Raw genomic sequence first — 25,426 nt, 5'->3', positions numbered from 1 at the left:
AGGTGTCTTCAACATTGAACCTTTTCACAATATTCAAATTTTCTGAGATACTGAATTTGGGATTTTCCTTAGTTGTCAGTTATAAACATCAAAATTAAAAGAAATAAACATTTGAAATATATCAGTCTATGTGTAATGAATTAATATAATATACAAGTTTCACTTTTTGAATGGAATTAGTGAAATAAATCAACTTTTTGATGATATTCTAATTATATGACCAGCACCTGTATACTGCGTAGTACACCAGTATTTCATTCTGAGCACATCCTGTGTGTCAACCAGAGAGACTGTGTGTGTAGGAGTGACTTGTTGAGCAGGTTGTGCAGGCTGATGAAGATTTTCCGGTGTGTTTCTTCACTTATTAGTACTTTTCTGTTCATGCTCATCAACATAATGACTGAAACATGCTATAACATTACTGTAGATATGAGAATACAGTAATTATGTTTTATGGCTTTCAGTCATTAAACAATCCAGCTGCTCTTTCTGAAACTACTAAATTTGACAAACTGTTTTTTTTTTTTTTACGTGTCATTATATAAATTTGCATCAGTGTTTGTGTGTTAAAATCAGAGGCTGTAAGGATTACCTAAAGGCTGAAAATTTACCATGCTACAAAAAGTTTCTACCAAAATGCAACAGCTTCCACTGCACTGAAATCATTATAATTTATGACTGCAGTATTTATGCTGAAAATGTGGTTACCATGGCAGTTTTCATAAGGGAGAACTATACTACCAAACTTTGTGCTTTTCATGAATTTCATCAGAATTTTATTCATAAATTCATTTTTGCAACAACATGCTTTATGCTGAAAATGTGGTTACCATGGCAGTTTTCATAAGGGAGAACTATAATATTGGTTTTAAATGAAACAATTTATTAAGTAACTTTTAATATCAGAAAAATAAAAATCTTGATTCTTTTTTACAGCAAATATATAATATCAGTGCTTTGGACAGTAAGGCCATTTATCATAAAATATATTTTAAACTTTAATAATACAACTTATATGCCTTCATGTCCCTGCATAAATGTATATACATATTAAAAGAACAGTAAAATGATCAACTACAGAAACATTGTTGCAGTGTGTTGGTAAAAAATCCCTCTGATAAACATAAAATTCCTAGTCATGTTTAAAGTAGGACTTTTATTTTGTTCATAATGTGGTAGTATGCAGACCTAATGCAGCATGTATGTCTATATCTATATTGGATCCTTGGCTTTTTTTGTTGCAGTTTAGGAATCGTTAGATAATAAAACATGCAGGTGTGCTCTTTCCTGCTCTATTGTACCTAACATCAATACTCTACAAGCTAATATTTACGGCAGCGACTGCTCGCCAGATAGTCTTAATATATATCTTAAATCTTAATATATATATGTATTTGAATATGAAATATAAACTACAGAAATACTACAAAATTGTAAAATAAAATAAAAAAACTTTCAAGGTGAATCTTGAGAGGTTATGGATCTCTCATGCCTTAGTTTCTCGGAGTTTAGTGGTGTTTGCACAAAGTAAACAGGCGCAAGTAGCCGTGTCAACCTACACTTTGAGAGGTTTATACAACATTATCTTTGACAAAATCACTCCTCTCAGGTCCTAAATGACTCGCTCCTCTCAGTATGACACCGTGTGATGTCCTGGCGCGAGAGGAGTCATAAACACATACTGTAATGCAAGCTACGAAAAAGGGCCTCGTGCATGAAACATTTAATTTACACAATCACGATTAATCGTTTGACAACACTACTTCCATCCAGCTTTTTAAATCCGATATCCCAAATTTTGCATACAAATATGTGGATGGAAACATTTAATTGAATGTGAAATCGGCTTGAAACACAAGCAATGTTTAAATTGATCTAAAAACTACCTGTGTGTTATTTGAGAGTTTAACACAGTAATTTATGCACAAACTGATTCCTGAGCAATTCATTCACGCAAATTCATTTTGCTCACAAAATACTTCACCTGAAATTGAAAATTTGCAGAAAATTTTGTCACCTTCAGACCATCCAAGATTTTGTTTCTTCATCAGAACAGTTTGGGAAAAATGTATCATTGCATCACTTGTTCACCAGTGGATGCTCTGCAGTGAATGGGTGCCGTCAGAATGAGAGTCCAAACATCACACCACTCCAGTCCATCAGTTAACATCTTGTGAAGTGAAGAGTTGCCTAATCAAGATGTTTTAACGTCAAAAATAAGGGTCCGCTATCCTTAATAAAGCTTTTTGCTTTGGAGAGCAAGTGATGTAATGATAAATTTCTCCAAATCTGTTCTAATGAAGAAGTGAGGTGAGTACTTTTTCAGCAAATTTTAATGTTAGGGTGAACTATTCCTATAATGAGGACATGCAATGCCCTTAGATTTCGTATTGCGTCCGGAGATGCTCAAAGCGGTCCCTAGGTGGAGTTCAGGACAGCTCTTTATGATCGCGTACTGCTCGACTCTAGTGTTGTGAAACAGAAACTAAAGGCCACAGATGCTTTCGCAGCAACATCGCCAATCCACACCACCACCGTCATGAAATCAGGCACATGGAAATGTAAACAAACTTTGAAAACAAAACAACAAAAAGTGATGGCAATTTAGCACTGCTAAACCCCAGCGCTGCTCGCCGCAAGAACGACGCGACAGCTAAACTTTGAGATGAACTCAACTGTGGTTATTAATCAAAAACCTGCATTTCCCAGTTATTTCAACGTAATAAGGAAGAAGTATTTCAATGTAAAAAATTAACCCAGTTAACTCCTCCCCCTCCCGATTTTTTTCCTCTCTCTATGCGTTTTGCAGGATGGAGTTGGAACACTCCAAACAAATGAGGTTTTGCGCACCCAGGACGAGCGTCGCCACGTTGTCTCCACAGCGTACGCACGCAGGAACTTGGCTGTGTTTGGGGTAAGTGCGCACATCCGGCGGAGAGCTGGAGCCTGTGCTGTCGCTAGATGGGGAAAATGCGGAGCCAAAGGCTGGGAGGCTCTGGGAATTCTCCTGCACCAACCGAACCAGCGGATAATCCTCCGGAGGAGACGGAGACAGACGGGACGGAGAGAACCTCGGCGTAGTGGGCAAACTCGCTCCTCCTCGCTCGAGAGTGCTCCACAATGTGGGATTGGCGGATGGCGCTGTCATCGTTAGCCCATCGTAACCCGCAGGATCTTCAGATCCCAAAGGCAAGTGGGAATCGCCAAACCAGAATGTGCCACCGCTGTTCCCGGGACTGAGATCCGCCACTGCGCTGCCTTTCCCGCTGTAGTAAGACTCGCTAGAGTTGCTTCCGAGCGAGCTGGAGCTGTCGTTGCGATACCCTGCGGCATTCCTGTGGAAGTTTGAAACGCCGCCGGAGAAGAGCCAGGCTCCGTTGCTGCCCGAATCGAAACCAACATCGGTGCCGTTGTAGTGGAAATCGTCATCGTCCACAGTGGTGTCCACGCTTCCCACGGTGCGCATCGCAATATGAGCTTCAATCTCATCCCGAGCTCGGTCTACGTTCTCTGGCATCCCGGTCACCTCAAACACCGGTTCTTTGTCGCGGCTTGGCGTGACGATGTAAGTGTGGGTTTGCTGCTGGATCCTCTTGATAGTCGCTCCTTTTGGCCCCACCACGAGCCCTACCATTCGATACGGCACCCGAACCTGGATGGTGGTCTGTCCCGGATGGCAAGGAATGCTGTTTGTTGGTGCCACTTTGTTCCGAGACGCCCGGATGAGGGAAAAATGCTCGGCCGCAGACAGAATCTCTCGCTTGGCCGTGATGACGTCCTCCTTCCGGCCGGTCACTACAAACATGGGCTCCTCTCCTCTCACCGGGGTTTTGATGTAAGTGTTGGTCTTTGCTCTCAGAGCTTTGATTTTGCAACCTGAGAAAAACAGAAATACAAATACAAGTCAACACTTTGCCAGCTTAAGAAGCCCTCTATCAATCAATCAGTCACAGGCATAGACAAGTGAGCTCTTCACAGGAGTAATTAGTGCAGTAGTCCTGGATGCTGATTGGTCAATACTAACAGACTTGATATGGTAACAGGTTGTCAGTGTGTTAGTATTACACAACTTGTTTTCATCCAGTGCAGTGAAGAAACATCACGTCATTACAGATAATTGGGGCAGCTGTAATCTATAGTGTACATGACACATGCAGTTCAGTGAGGTCAGTGCAAGCATATATTATTAAACCCATTGTGCTGATATTGAGAAATTGGCTCACGCAATATACAAATCATTAGGACTAATGATCAGGCTTATTACTAATATTAAAAATAAATAAGGTTTTGTCTAACTCTTTTTTTTTTTTAAACTAAAGCAAATATTTTGAATTCGTTTTTATTTATATTTAGCATTTTATTTTAATTTTAGTTAAAGTTTTACTAATTGTTTTGGGCCATTTTTAGTAGTTTTTGTTTTATTTATACAGGTCTATTTTTATTATCTAATTTATGAATTTTTATTTCAGTTTTAGTTATTTTAGTATATCTAGTTAGTTATTTTAGTTACACTAAAATAAAATGAGAAATGTTGCCAACTGAAATACGTGTTTTTTATATTTTACTTTTTTTTCAGTTAACATTTATTTTTGCTCAAGTACTGAAATGGGTTTCAGTTTCTGTTTGAGTGAACTATAATAACCCTGGTTCAAAATTAATTCATGTTCTGAAATACAGGCTACTACAAAAGATGGATAACCTTTTTTTTTTTTTTTTTTTTTAAAGGTAAAACTTTCTGGTAACTAAACGTGCACTTTAATGTAAATAGAAAATATATTTTTCTAACAAAATATTTAGGTAGAATAATATTACAATTTTTATTTTATTAATAATATAAAAAGGTTATACTATATTGCATTATATTCTTATATAATCTATTTTATATATATATATATATATATATATATATATATATATATATATATATATTCTTATATTAATTAATAATATACATTATAATAATAATATACTATATTAAATTAATTATACTATATTAATAATTGTGTTAATTATATATATAATTAAATTATTTTGTTTATTTTGGTTAGATATATATTTTTTTTTCATATATTTATTTATTATATCATTATTTTTCTCATGAGGCGAGGTCTGTGAGAATATCAGCAGGGCGAGTACAAATATGAATCACTAATCCAGCTGGCCTCCTTATTGTTGAACACTGTTGAAAAGTGAGACAAGATGAGTCATGATTTTAGAATATCAAACGTGACACATTAACGATCGAACAAACCCACCCTGCCGACCAACTATTTCCGCCACATGCTCAGATGTGGGCACCATCACGCACTCTGTTGTGTTAACGCTCTTCCTCCTGGTATTGAGCGCACACCTCTCACCCTCCTGCATCATCATCATCGCCATCATCATGTTCTCCTGAACCTGGTAACCCTGGGACTCGCCCGGCCCGTCCAGGAAGAGCCCACAGGTCCCCGGGGCCTCCATGGCTGTGAGGGCCAGGGCCCTCAGCTGCTCCAGATCAGTATCATGCCTGATGATGTTGTTATTGTTAGTGTTTTCCTCCTCTGATTCAGTTTGGGACAAGGGCTGTAGGTCCAAAACCGCACCCAGGACACCCAGATGAGAAGTATCATGTAGTTCTGACGGACTCTCTTCATCCCGGAGGCTCATCCCGCTCAGGTTCTGTACCGGTACCGGGAGGTCCGGTTCAGTATCGTCTGACTCCAGGAGTTGAGCTGTGCTACTGGGCATGCTCGACAAACAACGTGTCCTGCTTTCACTGCGGGACACACATACACAAACAAAAGTGCCACGACAATGAGTTTTCCGCGCTCTCGTTACTCTATTATAGTATACAGAAATAGATTAAACGATTTGTAAAGTGTGTTCGGTGTATTTGAACTTACAGCGGATGTTTTAGCAGCAGCAGCCGTGGTTCCGTGACCCTGCTCTGCTAGCTCTCTTTGTTTACGGTTCTTCGGGGATCCTCGCGCAGGCTCGTGAACAGCGATCTGTCGCCGCAGCGCCACACACCGGTGCGGATGAACAGTGAAGTTTTCGTTTTAGCAGCCAAAACATTACATTTATGTTTATTTGGGCCATAAGAGAAACTATAATCATAAATTAATGACACCTTTTAAATTATAAAATGATAAAAAAGATATAATGAATATAATTTACTCCAATTTCTCTCGTTTTGTTATTTCACTTCTGCTTTGGGAATTTTTTCTGTTAGGAAATTTCCGTTGAAATTCAATACTGTGACGCTCATAACATTGGTTTCTTTATTTATAAATTTCGTGTTTTTCGTTAGCAGCCATAAACTTAACATTTCAGTTTATTTTGGCTGTAAAAACACTTTAGAAATGAGAAATAAAATAATGCACTTTTTAAATTATGAAATGACATGATTTCCTCAAGTTTTCCATTTGTTTTGTGGTCCCGCTTCTGCTTTGGGCTGTTTCTGTGACGCTGCTAATATTAGCCTATTCGTTCCTTTATTTAAATTGCTTGTTTTTTTTTTCCTCATTTGTTTGTACTATTATGTTCCATTTATAATGTTTTATAAATTTAACTCATATTAGTTATAACGTTTAGATATTTATAAATGTTATATATTTTATAAATACATATGTATTGTCACATGACACGTTGTTTGTATGAATTGGATGTCCACTAGAGGTCTCACTTCCCCTTATCGTCACCCCACTTCAGAACTACATTTCCCACAAGTCTTGTTGGTACTCATCACTGTTCATTGTATTCAGCTGTTCCCACTTACATTGTTTGCACCTGTCTATATATACCTGGTTTGTTTCTGTCTTTGTTACGGAGTCCTTGTTTAATGTCACCCTGCTTTGTTGTGTTTCCGTGCCGTAGTTTATGTTTCTAGTTTTGGATGCTTACCTGGATTTTGACCTTTGCCTGGCTGATTGATGATTCTGGATTATCCTAATAAAACACTGCAATTGGATCTACCTGTTTGTGTGCGTGTCGTGACATGTATAAAATATATTTATAACTTTTATATTTATAAAGTTATATTAATTATTTTTACACATTTCTGAAAGTAATATAGGCCTAAATTTATTAATTTAAAGTGCTAAAGTGTATAAATACACTACCGGTCAAAAGTTTGGGATCAGTAAGACTTGTAATGTATTTAAAAAAAAGTATTTTATGCTCATCAATGCTGCATTTATTTGATAAAAAAAAGTAATCTTGCAAAATGTTATTACAATATAAAATACCGGTCAAAAGTTTTAATATCCTTTAAAGTAATATTTATTCTTTGATGCAAAGCTGAATTACCATCAGCCATTACTCCAGTATAAAGTGTCACATGATCCTTGAGAAATCATTCTATTATGCAGATTTATTATTAGAATTATCAATCTTGGCAACAGTTGTTCTGCCAAATGTTTTTTTGGAAACTGCGATACTTTTTTCAGGATTCTTTGATGAATAAAAAGTTAAAAAGAACAGCATTTATTCAAAATATAAATCTTTTCTAACAATACAGATCTTTGCTATCACTTCTTATCAATTTAACACATCCTTGCTGAATAAAAGTTTAAATTTCTTTCAAAAAAATAAAGAATAAAAATGTACTGACCCCAAACTTTTAAACTGCAGTGCATATTGTTAGAAAAGGTTTCTATTTTAAATAAATGCTCTTCTTTTTAACTTTTTATTCATCAAAGAATCCTGAAAAAAGTATCACATGTTCCAAAAGCACAAGAGTTTGCAGCACTGATAATAAATCAGCATATTAGAGTGATTTCTGAAGATCATGTGACACTGAAGACTGGAGTAATGATGCTGAAAATAAAGCTTTATTATCACAGGAATAAATTAAATTTTAATGTATATTAAAATAGAAAAACGCTATTTTACATCACAATAATATTTCACAATATTAAATTTTTCCTGTATTTTTGATCTAATAAATGCGGCCTTGATGAGCATAGGTTTTTTTTTTTTTATTTTGTTTTTTTTGTTTGTGTTTTGGTTTACTTAATTATTATTATTATTATTATTATTATTATTATTATTATTATTATTATTATTATTTAAGTGTTTAACCTTGTTAAAAATGAATAAATATTTGTTTGTTTGTTTATTGAGGTTTGAATGGAGTTAGACTCAGAGAATGAACACTTTTCTCTACATAGTTTAGTGTTTTTTCACCCTCCGTGTTTCAGTGTCCAGGCAACGAATTACCTCATGAATATTAAGCAGGTTAAGAGACTGGCGCCTTCAGGAAGTTTACGAACGTCTCCGTTTACCTAATTAATATTCATGAACACCGACGTCCAGGCAACGCGGCGACGCGCTTCAGCGACTGAGACGCTTCACTGCTCCCACAATGTTACATTAGTTAATTACGCGCGTTTCATCGTTGTAAAATATAAATAATTCACCAGCATGTATGATCGAGCTCCCAGGTTCACACATCTGACATCAAGCGGCACCACGTCTAAAATTGGACCAGGATCGTATAATATCAGCAGGTCTCTGAGCGGGAAAAGGGGTCAGTTTCATTTTTGACAGTAGGCTAAATGGTTAGTTTTAAAACCTAAACTTTACAAGAAGCTCAGAAATTACTCTTAAGCAGTATTAAGAGGTTCTTCAGTGGTTCTCTTGCAGACTTGTGCATGCAAACTTTTTTGGTTATTATTATTTGTTTGGGTAACTTACCTGTGATCATCTACAAGGCTACTGCATTTGTATGTATGCATGTATGTATTTATTTATTATTTCTATCTGTTTCTCCAGATTCGTATGCCCCCTTCCTCTCGCTGTCCAGTAGAGAGTCTGGGTTCCTGGGGTCAGGCAGTGGTCTCCTCTCTCCTGGACCAGGACAGTACAACAGTGACATCACCAGGGTACATTAAACTTTTTTTATTGCATCACCTTGCAAACAATTAATATCAGTGATTACTGCAAACTTTTAACTTGCAGAATCATATTTCGGGAGGAAAGAGTCTCCAGAATCGCTCCAAGCGCTTTGATGACGTGGTGTCAGATGTCCCGGGACCGGGAGCATACGATGTTAGAAATGATGTTTCACCTGCAGAGAAGAGACAGACCAATCCAGAGAAGAGCCCAAAGGTGACACATTAGTTTAGGTGATCAAATGGACTAATTTGTGAATTATGATAGGTGTTGTTAAAAGTGTAACAATATAACAAGTTATATTTTGTAACTAATTATAATAAATCGTATTTTATAGCAAATTATATTTGTTATAAAAATATAAATAAAATATAATATATAACAAAATAATCATATGGACTGTAATTTTATTTTATTATTTTGAGTTCTAAAGATATAGCCATTTATACAAGTGTTGTAAAAAATGTAACAATAAAGCAAATTATATTTTGTAACGAATTTGAATAAAGTATATTTTATAACAAATTATATTTGTTATAAAAATATAACAAATTATAATGTATAAAAATAAAAATAAAATATAAATATAAAAATATAATAAGGACATGTTTTATTATATATAACATTGTATTTTGTAACAGATTACAAAAAAATTATATTTTGTAACAAATTATATTTGTTATAAAAGTATAACAAATAAACCCTGTAATAAATAAATAATAGATAATAAACCCAGTTTTGTAGGATCATTGCATTAATTTTATTTGTTATATCAATTTTGCATACGATAGGAAGTGTTGTTAAAAATAAACCCAGTTTTGTAGGATCATAGAACAAATGATAAATAATTTTTTCTAACAAATTACTGTATATAAATATATATATTTATTTATTTAGTATGTATAAAGTGCTTTTGACATTTTAACACTAATTAATCACATTTCCCCCAAAATATTTAGAGAAGTATTTTATTCACAATGAATGCTACTCTCCTGGTAAACCCAAAGGGTTTGCATACTTTTTTCTTGCAGCTGTAATGATCATCTCTCTCTGATAATGGTCTGATATGCATATTTGATTATATGTCATTACCATGTCTGCAGGCCGTCTCTAAAGCGGCGAGGTTGCTGCTGAATCCTGATGCTCCGTCCATCCCGTCTCCTGGACAGGCGTTCGGATATGAAGAGGATGCTCGAGGTGTCCTGCACCGGCACAAACCCCTCACCAGAGACCAGACCCTCGGCCCGGCCTTCTACAGTCCCGTACAGGTCAGACAGATTACGAGCAGTGTGTGTAAATGGATGTGCACTCAGTGAAAAAGTTACATGTCTAATGGAGTGCTTTGAGTGTGTGTGAGGTCAGATGTGTGTGTGCATTAACAGAAGAGCGTCTAATGCCCCTCTGCTCTGCATCATTAGTGCCGGGCCTATTTCCATTACTAATGATCGCTGCATTATTTTAAAAAGTCACAAAGCGCAGCACTCATCCATTTTACTGTCAGGACCGAAAACCCTGGGTAATTATTCTTTATGTTATATTTCAATATTCACTTACAATAATGCAGCAGATGCTGGACTCAGCTTTAATCAAATCATCTTTCATTTGCCATTGAGCTGCCAACTTCCTCTAGAGGGGGAAGAACTCTTTATCAAAGCGCATGGCCATCCATCATGGGGCATCTCTGTTTCTCTCTCTCATCTCAGGTTTTGCTTGTTGATTACACATATTCCACCCATTCCAACATTGCACATTTTTTTACACTTTTCTACACTTTATTTAGTTTAACTGAAGACCATTTATTGACCAAAACCTAAAATGAGCCATAGTGTGCATAAAACATGCAGCTCAGTGAGGTTCATCAAGGTTAATTAACCCTTTTCATCAAGGTTTCATTATGAATGCACTGACATTGAAAATTTGGCCAAAGCAATTTACGATTTATTATGAGGAATAACCATCTGTTACGGCTAATACTCAATATTGCATAACAAATATAAATAAATAGTACAATATAAATAAACTGTATAATAAATATATAAATCCATTCTGTCAGTATAAATCAGTTTTGTCTTTAGGTAATTTATAATTCATATTTCGAATATAATTTCTGAAAATTTTACATAGAAATCAGGTTATGAAATATACTATAAAAATGGTTAGCTGTTTTTAATTTTAACTTTTGAAATCTGACAAAACCCCCAAATTCATGGAAATTTCGAATATTACTAAATAATTCAAAAGTAATTTCTAAAACTTAAAGTCCAAAGTGAAATCAGGTTGTGAAATATACTGGAAAATCAATTTTTACTTATAAAATCTTGCAGAGTTAAAATAAATTGTAAGAAAAAAGAATGTGTGTTTGTATAAAGAATAATTATATGAGCAATTTTATATTAATATTGATAATGTGTTAATATTATTTTTTTTTGAGTTGGTGTCTCATGCAAATAACATTTTATATATTTCAAATATTTATTTAGAAGACATGCTGAAGTTTTCCTTTTGATGTATTGAGAGTTTCAATCATCTAATCATAATATTTTCTGAAGTGGACTTTGAATGTTATATGCTATAATAGTTTCCCTTTACAACATAAGTCTGTATTATTTTTCGATGAAAGTGCAGATAAGTGAGTTGGGCTCAGGAAAAAAACATTCAAGGGGAAAGGATTGAAATGACAAAAATATATATGGAAAAATATCTTTGTTTTTGTTTTTTGGCATTTTGTAGGAGGATCTGCCATCCTCTCAGAAGTATAAAGGTGTGCATTTCGGGAAGATGTCGGGCCGGAGAGAGCAGGTAATGGGTGGAGACGGACCTGGACCGGGACATTATGATCTACAAGAGTGAGTTTGATTGATGCAGATTTTCTTAGCTGCAACACAGCAGCATTTGCATTGTCTTGCAAAATTTATTCTGAAGCATCTGGACTTGGTTTGCCGTGTGCAGATGCTTCAGAATAAATTTTACAGACGGACCAACCGCAGTCTGTTCTCTGACCGTCTGACAAACACTGTACACAAAACTCTTTATATTTCAAGATTTAGAAAAAAAAAAAACGTTTTTGATTTTTACATGTTTTGTTAATCATGATAACCTTCAAAAATGAACACAACTTCTATGGATTTCGAAGCCTACATATAATCAGCAAAAAGCTAAATGTTGGCTATTAATGAACTACACCACAATCACATGACTTCTACGTTTAACCATTAAGCTTCTTAAAAATTCACAAGGGGGTATTACTGATCTGTTTTATGTTGCACGAAAAAAAAATTAAAAATTCTTGAGCTTGTGTTTAACCTCAGACCTTATTTCAGGAATTTATTCAAAAAACCCATTGACTTTATGACGATGGAACCAGAAGTACCAGAAATACATCATCCCTGCAGCACTGTATGGTGTATTTGATTAAATGCTTGATTTTGTGTGTGTTTATCAGGGATCACACTGTCCTCTATGAGAATGTGAATCTCACGCGAGAGCAGAGAGGCCGTTCAGAGCTGGTCATCCCTCGGTACCACGAACTGGTGGCTCTACAGGAGGAGAAGAAGGTTTAAACCTCATATCCTTTGGATTTAGTCTCTGTTACATATGTGTAGCTATCAGAGGAAGACGTTTTGGACGTTTGGGGATTTTTATTTAAAAAAGACATTTGATGCCACTGAAGCTGCAAGTTACAGCCAAAGTGTTTCAATTCTGTGTTACTTAATGCACAAATAATTTTGAAACACACTGATATGATAACTTAAATTCATAAAGCCTTTTTTTTTCCTGTTGTACACAATCTGCTACATGCCTTCTGATATTTATATGCATTTTATGTAAGTATCTGCTATACTGCTCTCATTTATTTACATTACAAACTTATTATCAGTTTCATATATATACATATCAGCATCTGCACCAAATCTGCACTCTGAATAAAACTGAGGTGTTTTTCATCCATATTCGCACTATATCATACAGTATGAGCCATAAAAGCCTGATATTTAAAATATGATACTCAAAAAGTTCAAGGTTCTGTTTTGATTTACTGTTTTGTTTTTTTTTTTTTTTGTATTTTGTGTTGTGTGTAGTGTTGACTATTGCAACAAGACCTGAGCTCAAATTTAGATGCGTTTCTGCATGGATGCTTTTTCTGTATTGGGTACAAATAACTTTGGTTTTCATTATGTGTGCATTTTTCATATGCGTGTGTGCATGTGTGTATTTTTAGGGTGTTCCAGGACCAGGGCAATACTACATAAAGAGTCAGTTTGATACGCCCAGTAACCCACACGCTCCTGTGTTGAGTCCACCCTTCCTGTCTCAAGCTCAGGCAACAACAAACTCTTTATTTTTGGACATGCATACTGTACCTGCTAATAACAGCTGCTCACTCTAGAATAAACTCTCCTGAGGTCACATGAAATTAAACTAGACCTTACTGACATGTTTAATACACATTTCTGATCTAATATGTGCACGTCATTTAAATAGTCTTTGTAATCTTTTGTTAAATTTTGTGTGTTTTTTAAATTGTGTTTTGGTTGTGTATGCCTCTTCATGTCACTTTGATATGATTTAAGTGTTTTGTTGTTTTGTGTGGCTGTTCATTTTGGTTTAGGATGAGACGCCCCCTGTAGGTGCGTACAATGACCCGCGCTGTGCTCTGGAGATCCTGAAGAAAGGCAGAGGGGTGAAGAAGAATCCTTTCGGCCTGACAGCTGTACGATTCCTGCCAGAAAACAGATCGAAAGCTACGCCAGGTTTGTAATTGTGAATGTGATTTTGTGCAGTATTCTGAATGCAAAATGTCTTTTATCTGTGAAACACAATGAGAGGTCAGATTTCATACTGCTACACAAATGCTTTACATGAGCAGCAGCCAATCAGATTTCAAGCTCCTTTCAAAGCAACCAATCAGAACACTCAAGATGCATTTTAAATTGCTTACTGTCTAGTGTGCAAAATTAAATTTAGTGCCTCACAAATCATAGTACATTGAAACTAGTATGCCAAAAGTGTTTCTTGAACAGCAAATCAGCATATTAGAATGATTTCTGCAGAATCATGTGACACTAAAGACTAGAGTAATGATGCTGAAAATCCAGCTACGCAGCACAGGAATAAATTATATTTTAACAAATATTATTCTAAATAGTATATATATTTCACAGTGTTACATTTTTTATTGTATTTTTATCAAATAAGTGCAACCTTGGTGAGCAGAAAAGACTTAAATGTAAAATCTTACCAACCTCAAACTTTTGGACAACCATCAATATCAATCAGCCCTAGTAAGTGCAGCTCCAGTAGTAACTAATCGTCTAACCCGTGCATGTCTTTGCTAGGTCCCGGTGCCTATAATGTGTTTGAGTATGGCCTGGCTTATGAGAGTTTAAAGAAAGCCTGTCTGGAGAGCACGAGGAAGGGCGCCTTCGGCTCTATTGCACCACGCCAGCTTTTCCTCCCCAGCAAAGAGGAAGTGAGCCGCCCGGGGCCGACCCAGTACAAGGTGAGCACTTCTTCAACCCAGAAAGTGTGCACTCATTGTCTATTGTCTATTGTGTGCTAATCTGCCTGCGCCCTTGCGAGCTTATTCAGACTTTTCAGAGAGTGTCATCCAATGAATCAAATAAATCTTCCATAAATCCCCTTGAACTGAATATTTCTCAGCATTCACTAAATGTCAGTCTACCATATTGAGCCTATCCTTTCAAAACTTACTATAGGTTTAGCCAAAATACCACAATTGCCACACTTAATGGCAAATGTCAGTATTAATTAGTTTTGCTGGTGCTCAGGGTGAGGTTTTTAAATGAAGTATCAATCATTCATGCAGCAGACGTGAATTGCTTGTTGGCTGGTTCCAGGAGTGGTGTGCTTTTACTTTTCCAAGCAGTCAGAATTAACTGTGCTGTATATCTTTTTTTTTTTTTTACTGTACTAAAGCATAAAAATACTATGTTTCAAATGTTTAGGAAAAATGCTCAGTTTTTCTCTGAAAAAAACAACGCTTTAATCAGTTATTCTATGTGCGTTCTGTGTCTGAATGTCTGTTTTTGTGACTTCGTTCACTGATGGTATACCCAATAGGGGGGTTTGACACCCCGGGTTGCCAGTTGGTAGAAAACACAGCCATATTACAACCATAGAAGCCAGCAAATGAACTTAGTCAGAACTGGGTTCTACCCAACTTTAAACTCCCCCGGCATCCATCTAGAAAGCTCTGTGACCAAAGGATTATTTAAATGCTGTTTATTCTAAAATAAATTAATTAACTTACAGGTTAAGGCTCTTCGCCTTTCATTGTTATTTGCACTTGTCCCTGTTGTGCATTCTCAGTTTGGTAACTAACAAGAGTGTCGATTCTTAGGAGGTGGAGCAAAAGAAACAACAACTACATAGCAACCAGCTAGAAAACCCTAGCGACCACATCATTGTAGCATCAATGAAGAAAAGTTGTTTCTTTAAAAAAAAACAAAAGCAAAAAAACCTCTTGCTGACCCCAAACTTTTGTCCATCAAGTGCACATGCAGATGACTTACTGCATTTGCCAAAATGTCCAATATGCAAACCGAGCACACTGTGGGGGATACTGTATCCCACAATGCAGTGCACTTGATTAGACCTTCCATTGCAAGTGTGAAAAATGAACCGGAAGTAATAGCAACCACAAACTTCCTTATTGATGTGTATTGTATTCGGTGTTGGGTGTAATGCATTACTAAGTTATTAATTACTGCAATATATATATAATTCCATTTCCCTTGAAAAAGTAAAGTAAGGGATTGCTTTAATTAATTACAGTTACTTCTGATGAAATTGCATTATATACTGTATGGACTTTAGAACAATTCTATATAAAACAATAGTGGATTTAATATCAGTATTTAACATCTAATGTAAAAATGTATGGTTTTAATGCAAGGGTGCCCAATCCTGTCCCTGGAGATATACTTCCTGCAAAGTTATTAATTTGAAAGAATTAAAATTGCAGTTTTATGCCTATGTATTAGTAGTAATAAGTAATGTAATGCTTTTTAGAGTAATTAGTACAGTAATCTGATCCACTGTTGGAGATGTAATTAGTAGCTAGTAAATATAGCGATTTTTTCACTCAAAAATGAAAATTCTGTCATTAATTCCTGACCCTCATTTCGTTCCAAACCCATAAGACCTTCATTCATCTTCGTTACACAAATTAAGATATTTTTGATGAAATCCGAGAGCTTTCTGACCCTCCAGACAGCAAGGGAACCAATCCCTTTAATTACTTTTTTAGAGTAACTTAACTTTATTGTAGTAATGACTTGTAGTTATCTTATATATTTTCTTTCTTTTGTGTTTGCTGCAGGTGGAGAAAACAACTGAAGCGTTATATAAGAAAAAGAGTACAGCTGCTTTTAAATCTGCCACAGACAGACTTGTGGGTTCACTGTTCGCCAAAGTAAGACACACACAACACTCCAAATTCACATTTATACTCTCACAAAGAAGAAAAATCAAAGATGAGACCTCTTTCATAGCTCAATAGTTTCTCCTAGACATGAATTGGAGAGCAAATTGATACTTTTGAGATACTTTTTGATATTGAGAGTTGCCAAGATACTAAAATCTGCAAAAAAAAAAAAAAAAGCAAAACAAGAGATGTTAACATTTCTCATCAAATTCTTCTCAGAACAAATTATCTTAATTGCTCCACACTTATTTTTTGCTCATTTATGTTTGTTTTTAGCAGAAACATCTAAAGAAGAAGTTGATACTTTAAATAAAACTTCACTGAAACTACATGTTCTGAGCTATAAAAGAGTAAACTCTGAGCATTACAAGTTTTCTCAGTAATAATTCAAACACAGCCTGTCCTAAAAAAAATGGATTTTTACTGTGTCTCTGTGTGTGTGTGTGTGTGTGTGTGTGTGTGTGTGTGTGTGTGTGTGTGTGTGTGTGTGTGTGTGTGTTTGCCTAAACTTGAATCCAATGGGAAAGCCCTGATAGTTTGGCTTCATGGAGAGTTCAGATTAAATCTTGTCCATATCTAACATCAGTAATTATACAGCGCAAGACATGAGAACGCAGAAGTGTCCGTATGTGAAAGTGTGTAGCCTAGAGAGTGTCTGACTCAGACGCTCTGATGCAGATGCTGCAAATATTTCATTATGAGCCCAGCGCCTCGCCTTGCTTTTATTAGACACATGTCTGCTCCCTCACAAATAACAGCACATACACACCACCGTCTGCGTCAGTCCCACCAAATCTCACCACAAAATCAAAAGAAAGAAATGGGACATTTTATGTTGCATGAAGCTTAATGTTAGGATTATAATGTTTTGCATCAACATTATTTTCATGACAGTTTAGCACATTTATAATGAATTACAATAATACCTTGGAAAGTTTTACTTTTTAGTTCTTATTATTCTTAATAATTGTAATTATTTTTCAGTTATTGTTAACATTATTGTTATTGTGATGGACAAACAAAAACAAATATAATAATAATAATTATTGTTAATATTGTTGTTGTTATCCTAATTTTACACTTTAACTTTGTTGATGACTTTTTTTTCTGTTTTTGTTTTCTTCTTTTGTTTTTATGTTTTGACATGTGAAGCACTTTGGACTGCATTTTATGTATGGAAGTTGCTATCCTTTAAAAAATATAGTAATAATAATAATTTTTATTATTTTAAATAACACATTACATTTTAATTCACCAAAAATATAAATATTGTAGAATTTATATTGTGTTTTTGCATCACACAAAAGGGAATTTGGAATTTTGTTTAATTATCATGACTCATGACAATGATTTCATAATACAAAACATTTTAATGCACTTAAAAATAGTCTTGTTCCTGACAGGTTTGTTTGGCTTCACCCGTCTTGATGATTCTCTCTCTCTGTCTGTCTGCCCAGCTTACAGACGTCTATTTACACAGCTCTATAAACAAGACATGCAACTCTGTGTGTGTGTGTGTGTGTGTGTGTGTGTGTGTGTGTGTGTGTGTGTGTGTGTGTGTGTGTTATTTGACTGTGGCTTAATTCACAAAACTGTCTTTGCATATTTATTCATTAGACGTGTCACTCTTGACTGACGTCTATATTTTGAATTCTGCGGTTAGTTGATTTTCGTTTGCTGACATGATTACAGTCATGGCAAAAAGATCCGAATGCAATTATACAAATGTGTTATACACGTCTAAATAACTGGAATATTTCTAGTTCTGTGCAGTTTAATTTCTGTGTAAAGCATCTGTAGCAATTTGACTTGTCATTAATTTTGAAGGAACAAGCAAAAATTGTGTTTGCAGTAATGCACTTACTGTGCGCGCACACACACACACACACACACACACACACACACACACACACACACACACACACACACACACACACACACACACACACACACACACACACACACACACACGCAGCCTCCTGGCTCATATGTACTTGCTGTAAATACATTGTGCAGATGATGTTTATGATGCTGTGGTTAGATATGAGATTTCTCTTGGCAGGATACACCTCCGCCAGGCTCATATAACGTGAGTGAATCGTTTGAGAGGATACACGGCCACCATCACTACAGCGAACCGCGGAACGAGAAAGCACGCAAACGACAGAGCTGCTTCCTGTCTACCGCCCCCAGAGACGCCGGCTTCCTCCACTACGACCCTGAAACCCCAGGTGACCCAAGCTCTGACAGTTATTAAAGGAACCTACGCTAACTTCATCTTCATGGCATATGTGGCCTGCTGTTGATTTGCTGAAACAAACAAAGCAGAGATATTACACTGGGAGGCTATGGGGCTAAACATTCAGTGATTAAAAGCAGAAATGTGAAGGTTGTGTTTTTGTTTTCTTTAAAATTGGGACTGCTGTTGAATGCCTGGGATCTTCTGCTCATGCCGTACCGACAAAATGTGGAGTTTTCTCCATGTAAACAGCGTTTTTAGACATGAGTTATGTTTAAGTATTCAAGCTAAACTAGCTGTTGTTTATTTGTGGTTTTCAGGTCCGGCTCATTATAGTCCAGATGTTAAATCAGCCTCAAAACTTGCAATGATTGTCTCAAAAGAAGATCGCTTTAAAAGCCCTAAAGACAAGACCCCTGGACCCGGAGCATATGAGGTATGTAATGCATATATTTATGTAACATTTATATTTATGTGTATAATTAATGTGTGTGTGTATATATATGTATACATTTTTTTTTTTTTTTTTAATTATTTATTGATTTATTTTTGTATTTGTTTTTTTTTTTAAAACAATGTAATGCATATAAAAATATTTTAAAATTTATATATATATATATATATATATATATATATATATATATATATATATATATATTATATATATAATTCTTTATATAATATTAGTAATAACAATAATCATATTTATTTATTTAGAAATAAATAAGACCGGCTGGAACACTTTACTGTGATAAAATAAAATCAAATATATGTATTAAACAAGATGTATTAAATACATTTCCTTTACATCATGTGTCACACTCTGGCTGTGTGTGTTGTAGTTGAGTCCGGTCATCATGGACACGGTTCTGAAAGGCACCTTCAACGTGACGCTTCATGATCCTTTGGTGTCCAGCATGAGATCTTTACCTTCACGCAGGTCTTTGAGAAAACCCTCTGCTCACAGCAGTGCCTAACTCAGGTCAAAGGTCAGTGAGACTGATTAAGATTGTTAAGTTTCAGTGATTGAGGTGTTCTTGCGGTTTTTATTGGTCTGTTCGACTCAGAAAAGAGAAAAGAGGACTGTCTCCTGCTCTCCTGTCTGTTTGATTGAGACTAACATCTCTGTTACACACAGATTCACCACAGGAGCAGCATGAGCTCTCATATTATATTCCCTCTGAATGGCCAATTGATCTCCGGAAACCAAAGATGGTCAAATAAAACATGCATCATATTTTTTTTTAATTACATATGCTAATTAGATGTTTCATTAATGGCATGTGAGTCTGCTCACTGCATGATGGATAACAGGAGATCTGGCTCTCAGATTCACTGTTTTAATTTAGTTTCATTTCTATGTAAATTTACTTTTTTATGTCAAAAGCATTTGTATGTGTCTGTATATATATATGTGTGTGTGTGTTGTGTATGTGTATGTGTGTGTGTATATATATATATATATATATATATATATATGTATATATATACTGTACACACACACACACACACACACACACACACAAACTACTAAAAATGACAAAAACTCAATGGAAATGGAACATATAAAAATAAAAACTGTTTCAAAATATGAATAAAAACTATAATTGTATCTTAGTGATACTAGATAACACTGTTTGGGAGAATTTAATGAATTTAATTGCAGACTTGGGAACAATTGTTGAAAAATAGACATGAGGTTATTTGGTCAAAATGCTCTCTTTGCTCTCTATCTGATCTCATTGCTGTATATAAAACTAAATAAATGATTTTTTATTTACTACTGATGTGTACAACAATAAGTAATGAAGATAATAAAGTAAAATAATACAAAATAAAACAATATAATTAACTTACAATCACAGTGTAGAGTGAACTAAGAAAGTACCAATCTATGAATGGAACAAAAATAAAAAATGAAAGAAGTAACATTACTAATTTAGAAATCTCTTCATTATTTAAATGAAGACTGTATTATATAAATAATCTCTGTGGATCGAGTTCTGTATTTCAGTTTAAAAATACAATAATGTAATATTAGTAAAATGAAATAAAAAATATCAGTAATGCAAAACAAAGAAGAATATAAAATATGGAAATTATATGAAAACATGCAATTTATGACTTTTTTAGAAGCAGGTTTTAAAATATTTTTAGGAAATTTGGATCAGTCTTCCTTGCATGCAATTGTGATATTTTCATGTCTTAAATTTTTCTTCTGTATTCTAATTTGTTTTTCAGGTCACACACTTCCAAAAAGAGCTCGGCTAAGCCTCTCCTATTAAACACATGCTTCCCAGGAGTTCCTGTCACACACACACAGAAACCTCTTTATGGGTGATATATTTCCCCAGTGCTCACGGAGAATAAATCAGGATTCTTTAATGGGTTTGATGTTTCAGGGTTTTTGTGCGTCATAAATTCTCAGCCCTGCCCACAATAACACAGTGCTAATGTAGAGAGATCTCAACATCCACACACACAATATCTTGATATCGTTATACACACCCTTTTAATCTAATTAAGCATTTACACACTCTCATTATTCAGCAGAGAGAGGGAGGTCGAGGGAGGAAGGGCGAGAGACGAACAAATGAAAGAAAGAGAGGTTTTAGCTCTTTATTGAACTGACTTGTTTTACATTTGCAGGCTAATTGAATCAGATAAATCACTGTTGCGGCTCTCGCCCTGCGCGTGTGTTTGTCTCATGAAGTTTATGGATGTTAAAGTCAATGTGAAATCAAAATTGAACCCATTTGTTTCTTAATGCACGATCCTGGACTTATTGTGTACAATTCATCGGTGCACGTTACTCCAAATAACAAAACGCCAGTTTGTTGGTATAATCTTTCTTCAAAAAACTTTTAGGTGAACATCACCTAGGTCATGTGGCTGTTGGATAGTGTTAATCAATATAGTGCAACATTCGGGTTCTGGATGTAAAGATAGTATTAATTTTATTTATTTTGTTATTGGTTTTTTTTGTTTTCTTATAAACCATTAAAGGCAGACCTGCTGTGAGCTACAAGGTTGTTGATCAATAGTATATGCTTTCATTAAAGCCATCAGTATGCATTATTTCAACTTATTATTATTATTATTTTAATAATTCTGGTCAGCAATGGAATTCCTGGTGAAAAACTACATTACCCATGATTATATGCCAATCTTCAACAATCAGCAAACAGAAACAAATTGCTGAAAAATAACTATTTAGTGTCCATCCAATCCCACAAACATGTCCAATGCATACATGTATATGTATGTATTGGAATAAATAAAATACTTTATTTCTATATACATAATTAACATCTTTTAATCATTAGTTTTGTATTTAGTCATTGTTTTTATTTATGTCGGTAGCAATGCTTAGTGAAATTCTTTACATTATTGTAGTTCTTTCCATTACTTAACCAGTTAAATACAAAGTCTAATTCCTTTGTCTTTTTTGCCCAATCTTCCAATCAAAGTTGGGTCAACTCAAAGGGAAAAACTTGATTTTTTGCATTTTTTTTTCTTTCTAGTGAAAGAATTACATAAGTGAAGAAGAAAGCAGAAATATTAAATGTTATGAATTAATATTTACTGATTAATCCACACATTTTGTAGAAGGGATTTTCAACTGAGATTTTAGACCAAATTGCAGGAGGGAGAAAATGACTTTCAGAAAGATGACAATATTTTAATAGATTGGTAGGTATATTAGTAAAACCTGTTGACTTCAGCAATCCTTGTTGCATTCTATGTCAATGGTGACAGTTCAAAAATGAGAAAAAGGAATTTTTCTGTTTGTTTTTCCAAAGTTTGCATGACTGTAACTCAAGAAATATTGAAGATATCTTAATATCCTTTTAGATTCTGGTTCTTCACAGATGTTTCATTTGGTATCTCCATTTTTAAAGCACTATGGTTCAGTCCCAGAGATATTGGTTTCTCAATGTGGATCTGTGTCCAAATAGTTGAATTTTACCCATTTTCAATGGCTGAAAACCAAATGTGGTCCCTTTGCATACATCTAATACTTACTGAGTTTAAAGCAGAGTAATTACAGAAGAAATATTGTTGAAACTAGAAATAAACTGTTATTTATTCACATAAAACACAAGATAAAAAAGTCAACATCCTGATTTTTTGAGAGTATCATAGTGTTAATTACTGTAAGGTTCCTGCAGGTCTTAAAAAGCCTTAATTTTCCCCTTCACAATTTAGGGTCTTAAAATGTCTTTAATTGGTGCATAAAATCATGACATTAAAAGTTTCATGCACTGCAACAAAAAACACACACACATTCCTTCCTCAATATTTTTAGTTTTCCAATATAAATATCTAACTATTATAATAACAATAAAACATGCATAATTACATGCAAGTAACCCTAAGTCAAACCATAATCCTAACCCTAACCATATAGTAAGTACATGTAGTTAATTAATTTTACTCTGTACTTAAATGTTTAACTCATTAAACACCTTAAAAAAAATATCGTGTAAAAATATATAGTGTAAAAAAATATCCTTAAATAAAGGTACAAGTACTTGAGATGCAAATGTAAATTCTTGAAAAGTAACGCTTTCTCACATAATGCAGGGAAGCAGCCCGTGCATAGAATGAATAATCGATTCTCAAGCCATTGATATCAACCAATTCAGCACCACTGCCGTGGACAGCACCTGGTTACGTTGCACGTAAGAAGGTTTATCTCAGGCAACTTCTTAAGGTGTAGTTCAGGGAACACGCCTAGAAATGGTACACCTTCAGTTAAGGCATACCTTTAGAGACTTCATAAGAGAAAGCGTTGATGGACTCAGATGGAGAGAGTTAGTTGCGGCCTTATTTCTCACTTGGGAAGAAGAGGATTAAGTTAAGTAACACATTTGTTTTGTCTTTTTTTTTTTTTTTTTTTTTGCAAAATGAATTAAAAAGTAATGACAATTGGTTAGAAGTTGTATTTTCAAACACTGAAGTGTTGCTATTACGACTCATGATGCAAAACATTTATTTCATTTTGGATTTCAGAAAGGCAGCCTATTTCTACAAAGCACATCCTGGCCACATATCTGGTTGGTTTGGTTCATGAGTTATAACTTTTAAACAAAGACTTTTTAAATTCTCTGTGGGAAAATGAATGGGAAAAAATAGCTCAGAAACCAGTGCCACTGGAAAAGTGGCTGAGCACTGTTGCATTATATCTAGCTGTTGTTTTTTAGTGTTTTTTTTAGGCCATGCAGTCCTTTGCTAATTGCTAACGCACTAATTTGAACGCAGTTTGACAGCAATCTTATAATAGCATATAATTGAGAGAGATCTCACAATTCACTGGCATTCTGATATGAAACACCCACTTTTGTGACCCCAGCTGTCTTACAGTAAACCCAGAACTCTAACGGTTAACCATGGCAACCTAAAAATAGTCGCTTTTGTTCAATGTGCGATAGGACTTTTATTGCGGTGAACTCAATTCGAGCTCTCTGTAAGCATATGTTAATGGTTATGAGTGGTAGAACGTGTGATACGACGTTCTCAGTGGACTTATAGAAACAGAGCTGAAGACTTTTAAAAGTAAACACCATATTGCGAGATGTGTCAATTGGGGAGTTAATTGTCGTTAAGATGTCTTAATTAGTCATTAAGCCAAGCTGTTCCTCCTGCTGAGGTCTGGTTGGCCCTGTGCCCACGACTCTCCAACCACAACTTCTGCTTCTCCATTACTGTCTTAATGTTGAAGAACTTCAGTCGCTCTCACAAACACACCCTGAGGAACATCTGATGGCTCAAATGTTGTTCTTTCATAATCATTCTAAAAATATAAATTATATTGTTGATCGTATACATAAAATAATGTATATAGTTATTTTGCATTACACACACATTTCATTTAACTGTTGTAAAGTGGTGCTGTTTTATACTGAATATTTTAAAATGTGTAAGAAAACAAGATGCAGAAAGATAAAAAAGGCTGGAAATATATTTTTTAAATTTTATTTTTCAGTTTTTGTTTGTTTTAGTTATTTTGGTATGTGTTTTTGTCATTTGTAAAATTAGTTTTTGTTTTAAAATATTTCTATTTTAGCTTTATTTTTTATGTTTTTCATCTAATAATTATATTTTATTTTAGTTTTAATTTATTATACAAAATGAGACCATTTTTGTAAGAGTAATAGTGTGATGAAATGAATGTGAATTGCAGCTCAGATCTTTCAGATTTGGAAATATGTGATGAGAAATGTTAGAAGTGAGATTTCTGTAGTCTTCTTCTAGGAGAAATATCTAAGAAGCAGAAGTTTCTCAAACTAATGTCATTGATGTCATGGAGAAACAATTGAGACATTTAAGAGACTGTGATTGTGACTTACCTACAGGTAAGCAGAGAGATCTGTAATAACAGTTTAAAACTAGATCTTTAATATATTTTGATCAATTGAATGCATCCTTGCTGAATAGATGTATTAATTTCTGAAAAAAAATCATACTGAGCCCAGACCTTTGAACGGTATCTATCTTAACCTATACTCCACACAAGTGTGAGTTATATGTTTTATACATGATGTACATTTTTGTTTGATCAGGCATTTAATGTGGGAGTCAAATTATTGTTACAGTGCTAGTGTGTTCTGGATGGTTGCTAGGGTATTCTTGATGGTTGCTAGGGTGCTAGTCTCTGTGATATTCTGTTCTCTAGATGCAGTTCTAATGACTTTATTTAATGCATCTTCCGCCATGTGATAATTCACACCAAAAGTGGATACTCAAGGTATAGTTCACCCAAAAATTCTGCCATCATTTACTCATCCTCCACTTGTTACAAACCTGTGCGGTTTTCTTTCTTCAGCTGAACACAAAAGCAGATATTCTGAAGAGTGTTG

General features: G+C 34.8%; 2 protein-coding genes across 2 annotated transcripts; one reads left to right on the top strand and one right to left on the bottom strand.

Annotated features, from left to right (window-relative positions):
- Positions 1-862: 862 nt before the first annotated feature.
- Positions 863-6,032, bottom strand: LOC109090926 (RNA-binding E3 ubiquitin-protein ligase MEX3C-like). The gene is made up of 3 exons (XM_042723186.1): positions 5,886-6,032; positions 5,256-5,758; positions 863-3,876 (listed from the first exon to the last, which is right to left on the bottom strand). The coding sequence occupies exons 2-3, from the start codon at positions 5,728-5,730 to the stop codon at positions 2,795-2,797; spliced, it is 1,557 nt and encodes a 518-aa protein (XP_042579120.1). The 5' UTR covers positions 5,731-5,758; positions 5,886-6,032; the 3' UTR covers positions 863-2,794.
- Positions 6,033-8,211: 2,179 nt separating this feature from the next.
- LOC109090924 (sperm-tail PG-rich repeat containing 2) lies at positions 8,212-20,948 on the top strand. Its single transcript, XM_042723185.1, is given in 14 exon segments — positions 8,212-8,512; positions 8,758-8,867; positions 8,944-9,093; positions 9,981-10,145; positions 11,608-11,723; positions 12,320-12,431; positions 13,097-13,200; positions 13,471-13,628; positions 14,214-14,377; positions 16,220-16,312; positions 18,387-18,555; positions 18,884-18,999; positions 19,406-19,552; positions 20,805-20,948. Coding segments are annotated over 13 exon segments (1,698 nt in total). The 5' UTR covers positions 8,212-8,406; the 3' UTR covers positions 19,541-19,552; positions 20,805-20,948.
- The last annotated feature ends 4,478 nt before the right edge of the window (positions 20,949-25,426 follow it).

The sequence above is a fragment of the Cyprinus carpio genome, chromosome B5 (genome assembly GCF_018340385.1).
Source record: "Cyprinus carpio isolate SPL01 chromosome B5, ASM1834038v1, whole genome shotgun sequence".
Lineage (NCBI taxonomy): Eukaryota > Metazoa > Chordata > Actinopteri > Cypriniformes > Cyprinidae > Cyprinus > Cyprinus carpio.
The sequence above is the reverse complement of the archived record's forward strand: the minus strand, read 5'-3'. Positions and strand labels throughout refer to the sequence as shown.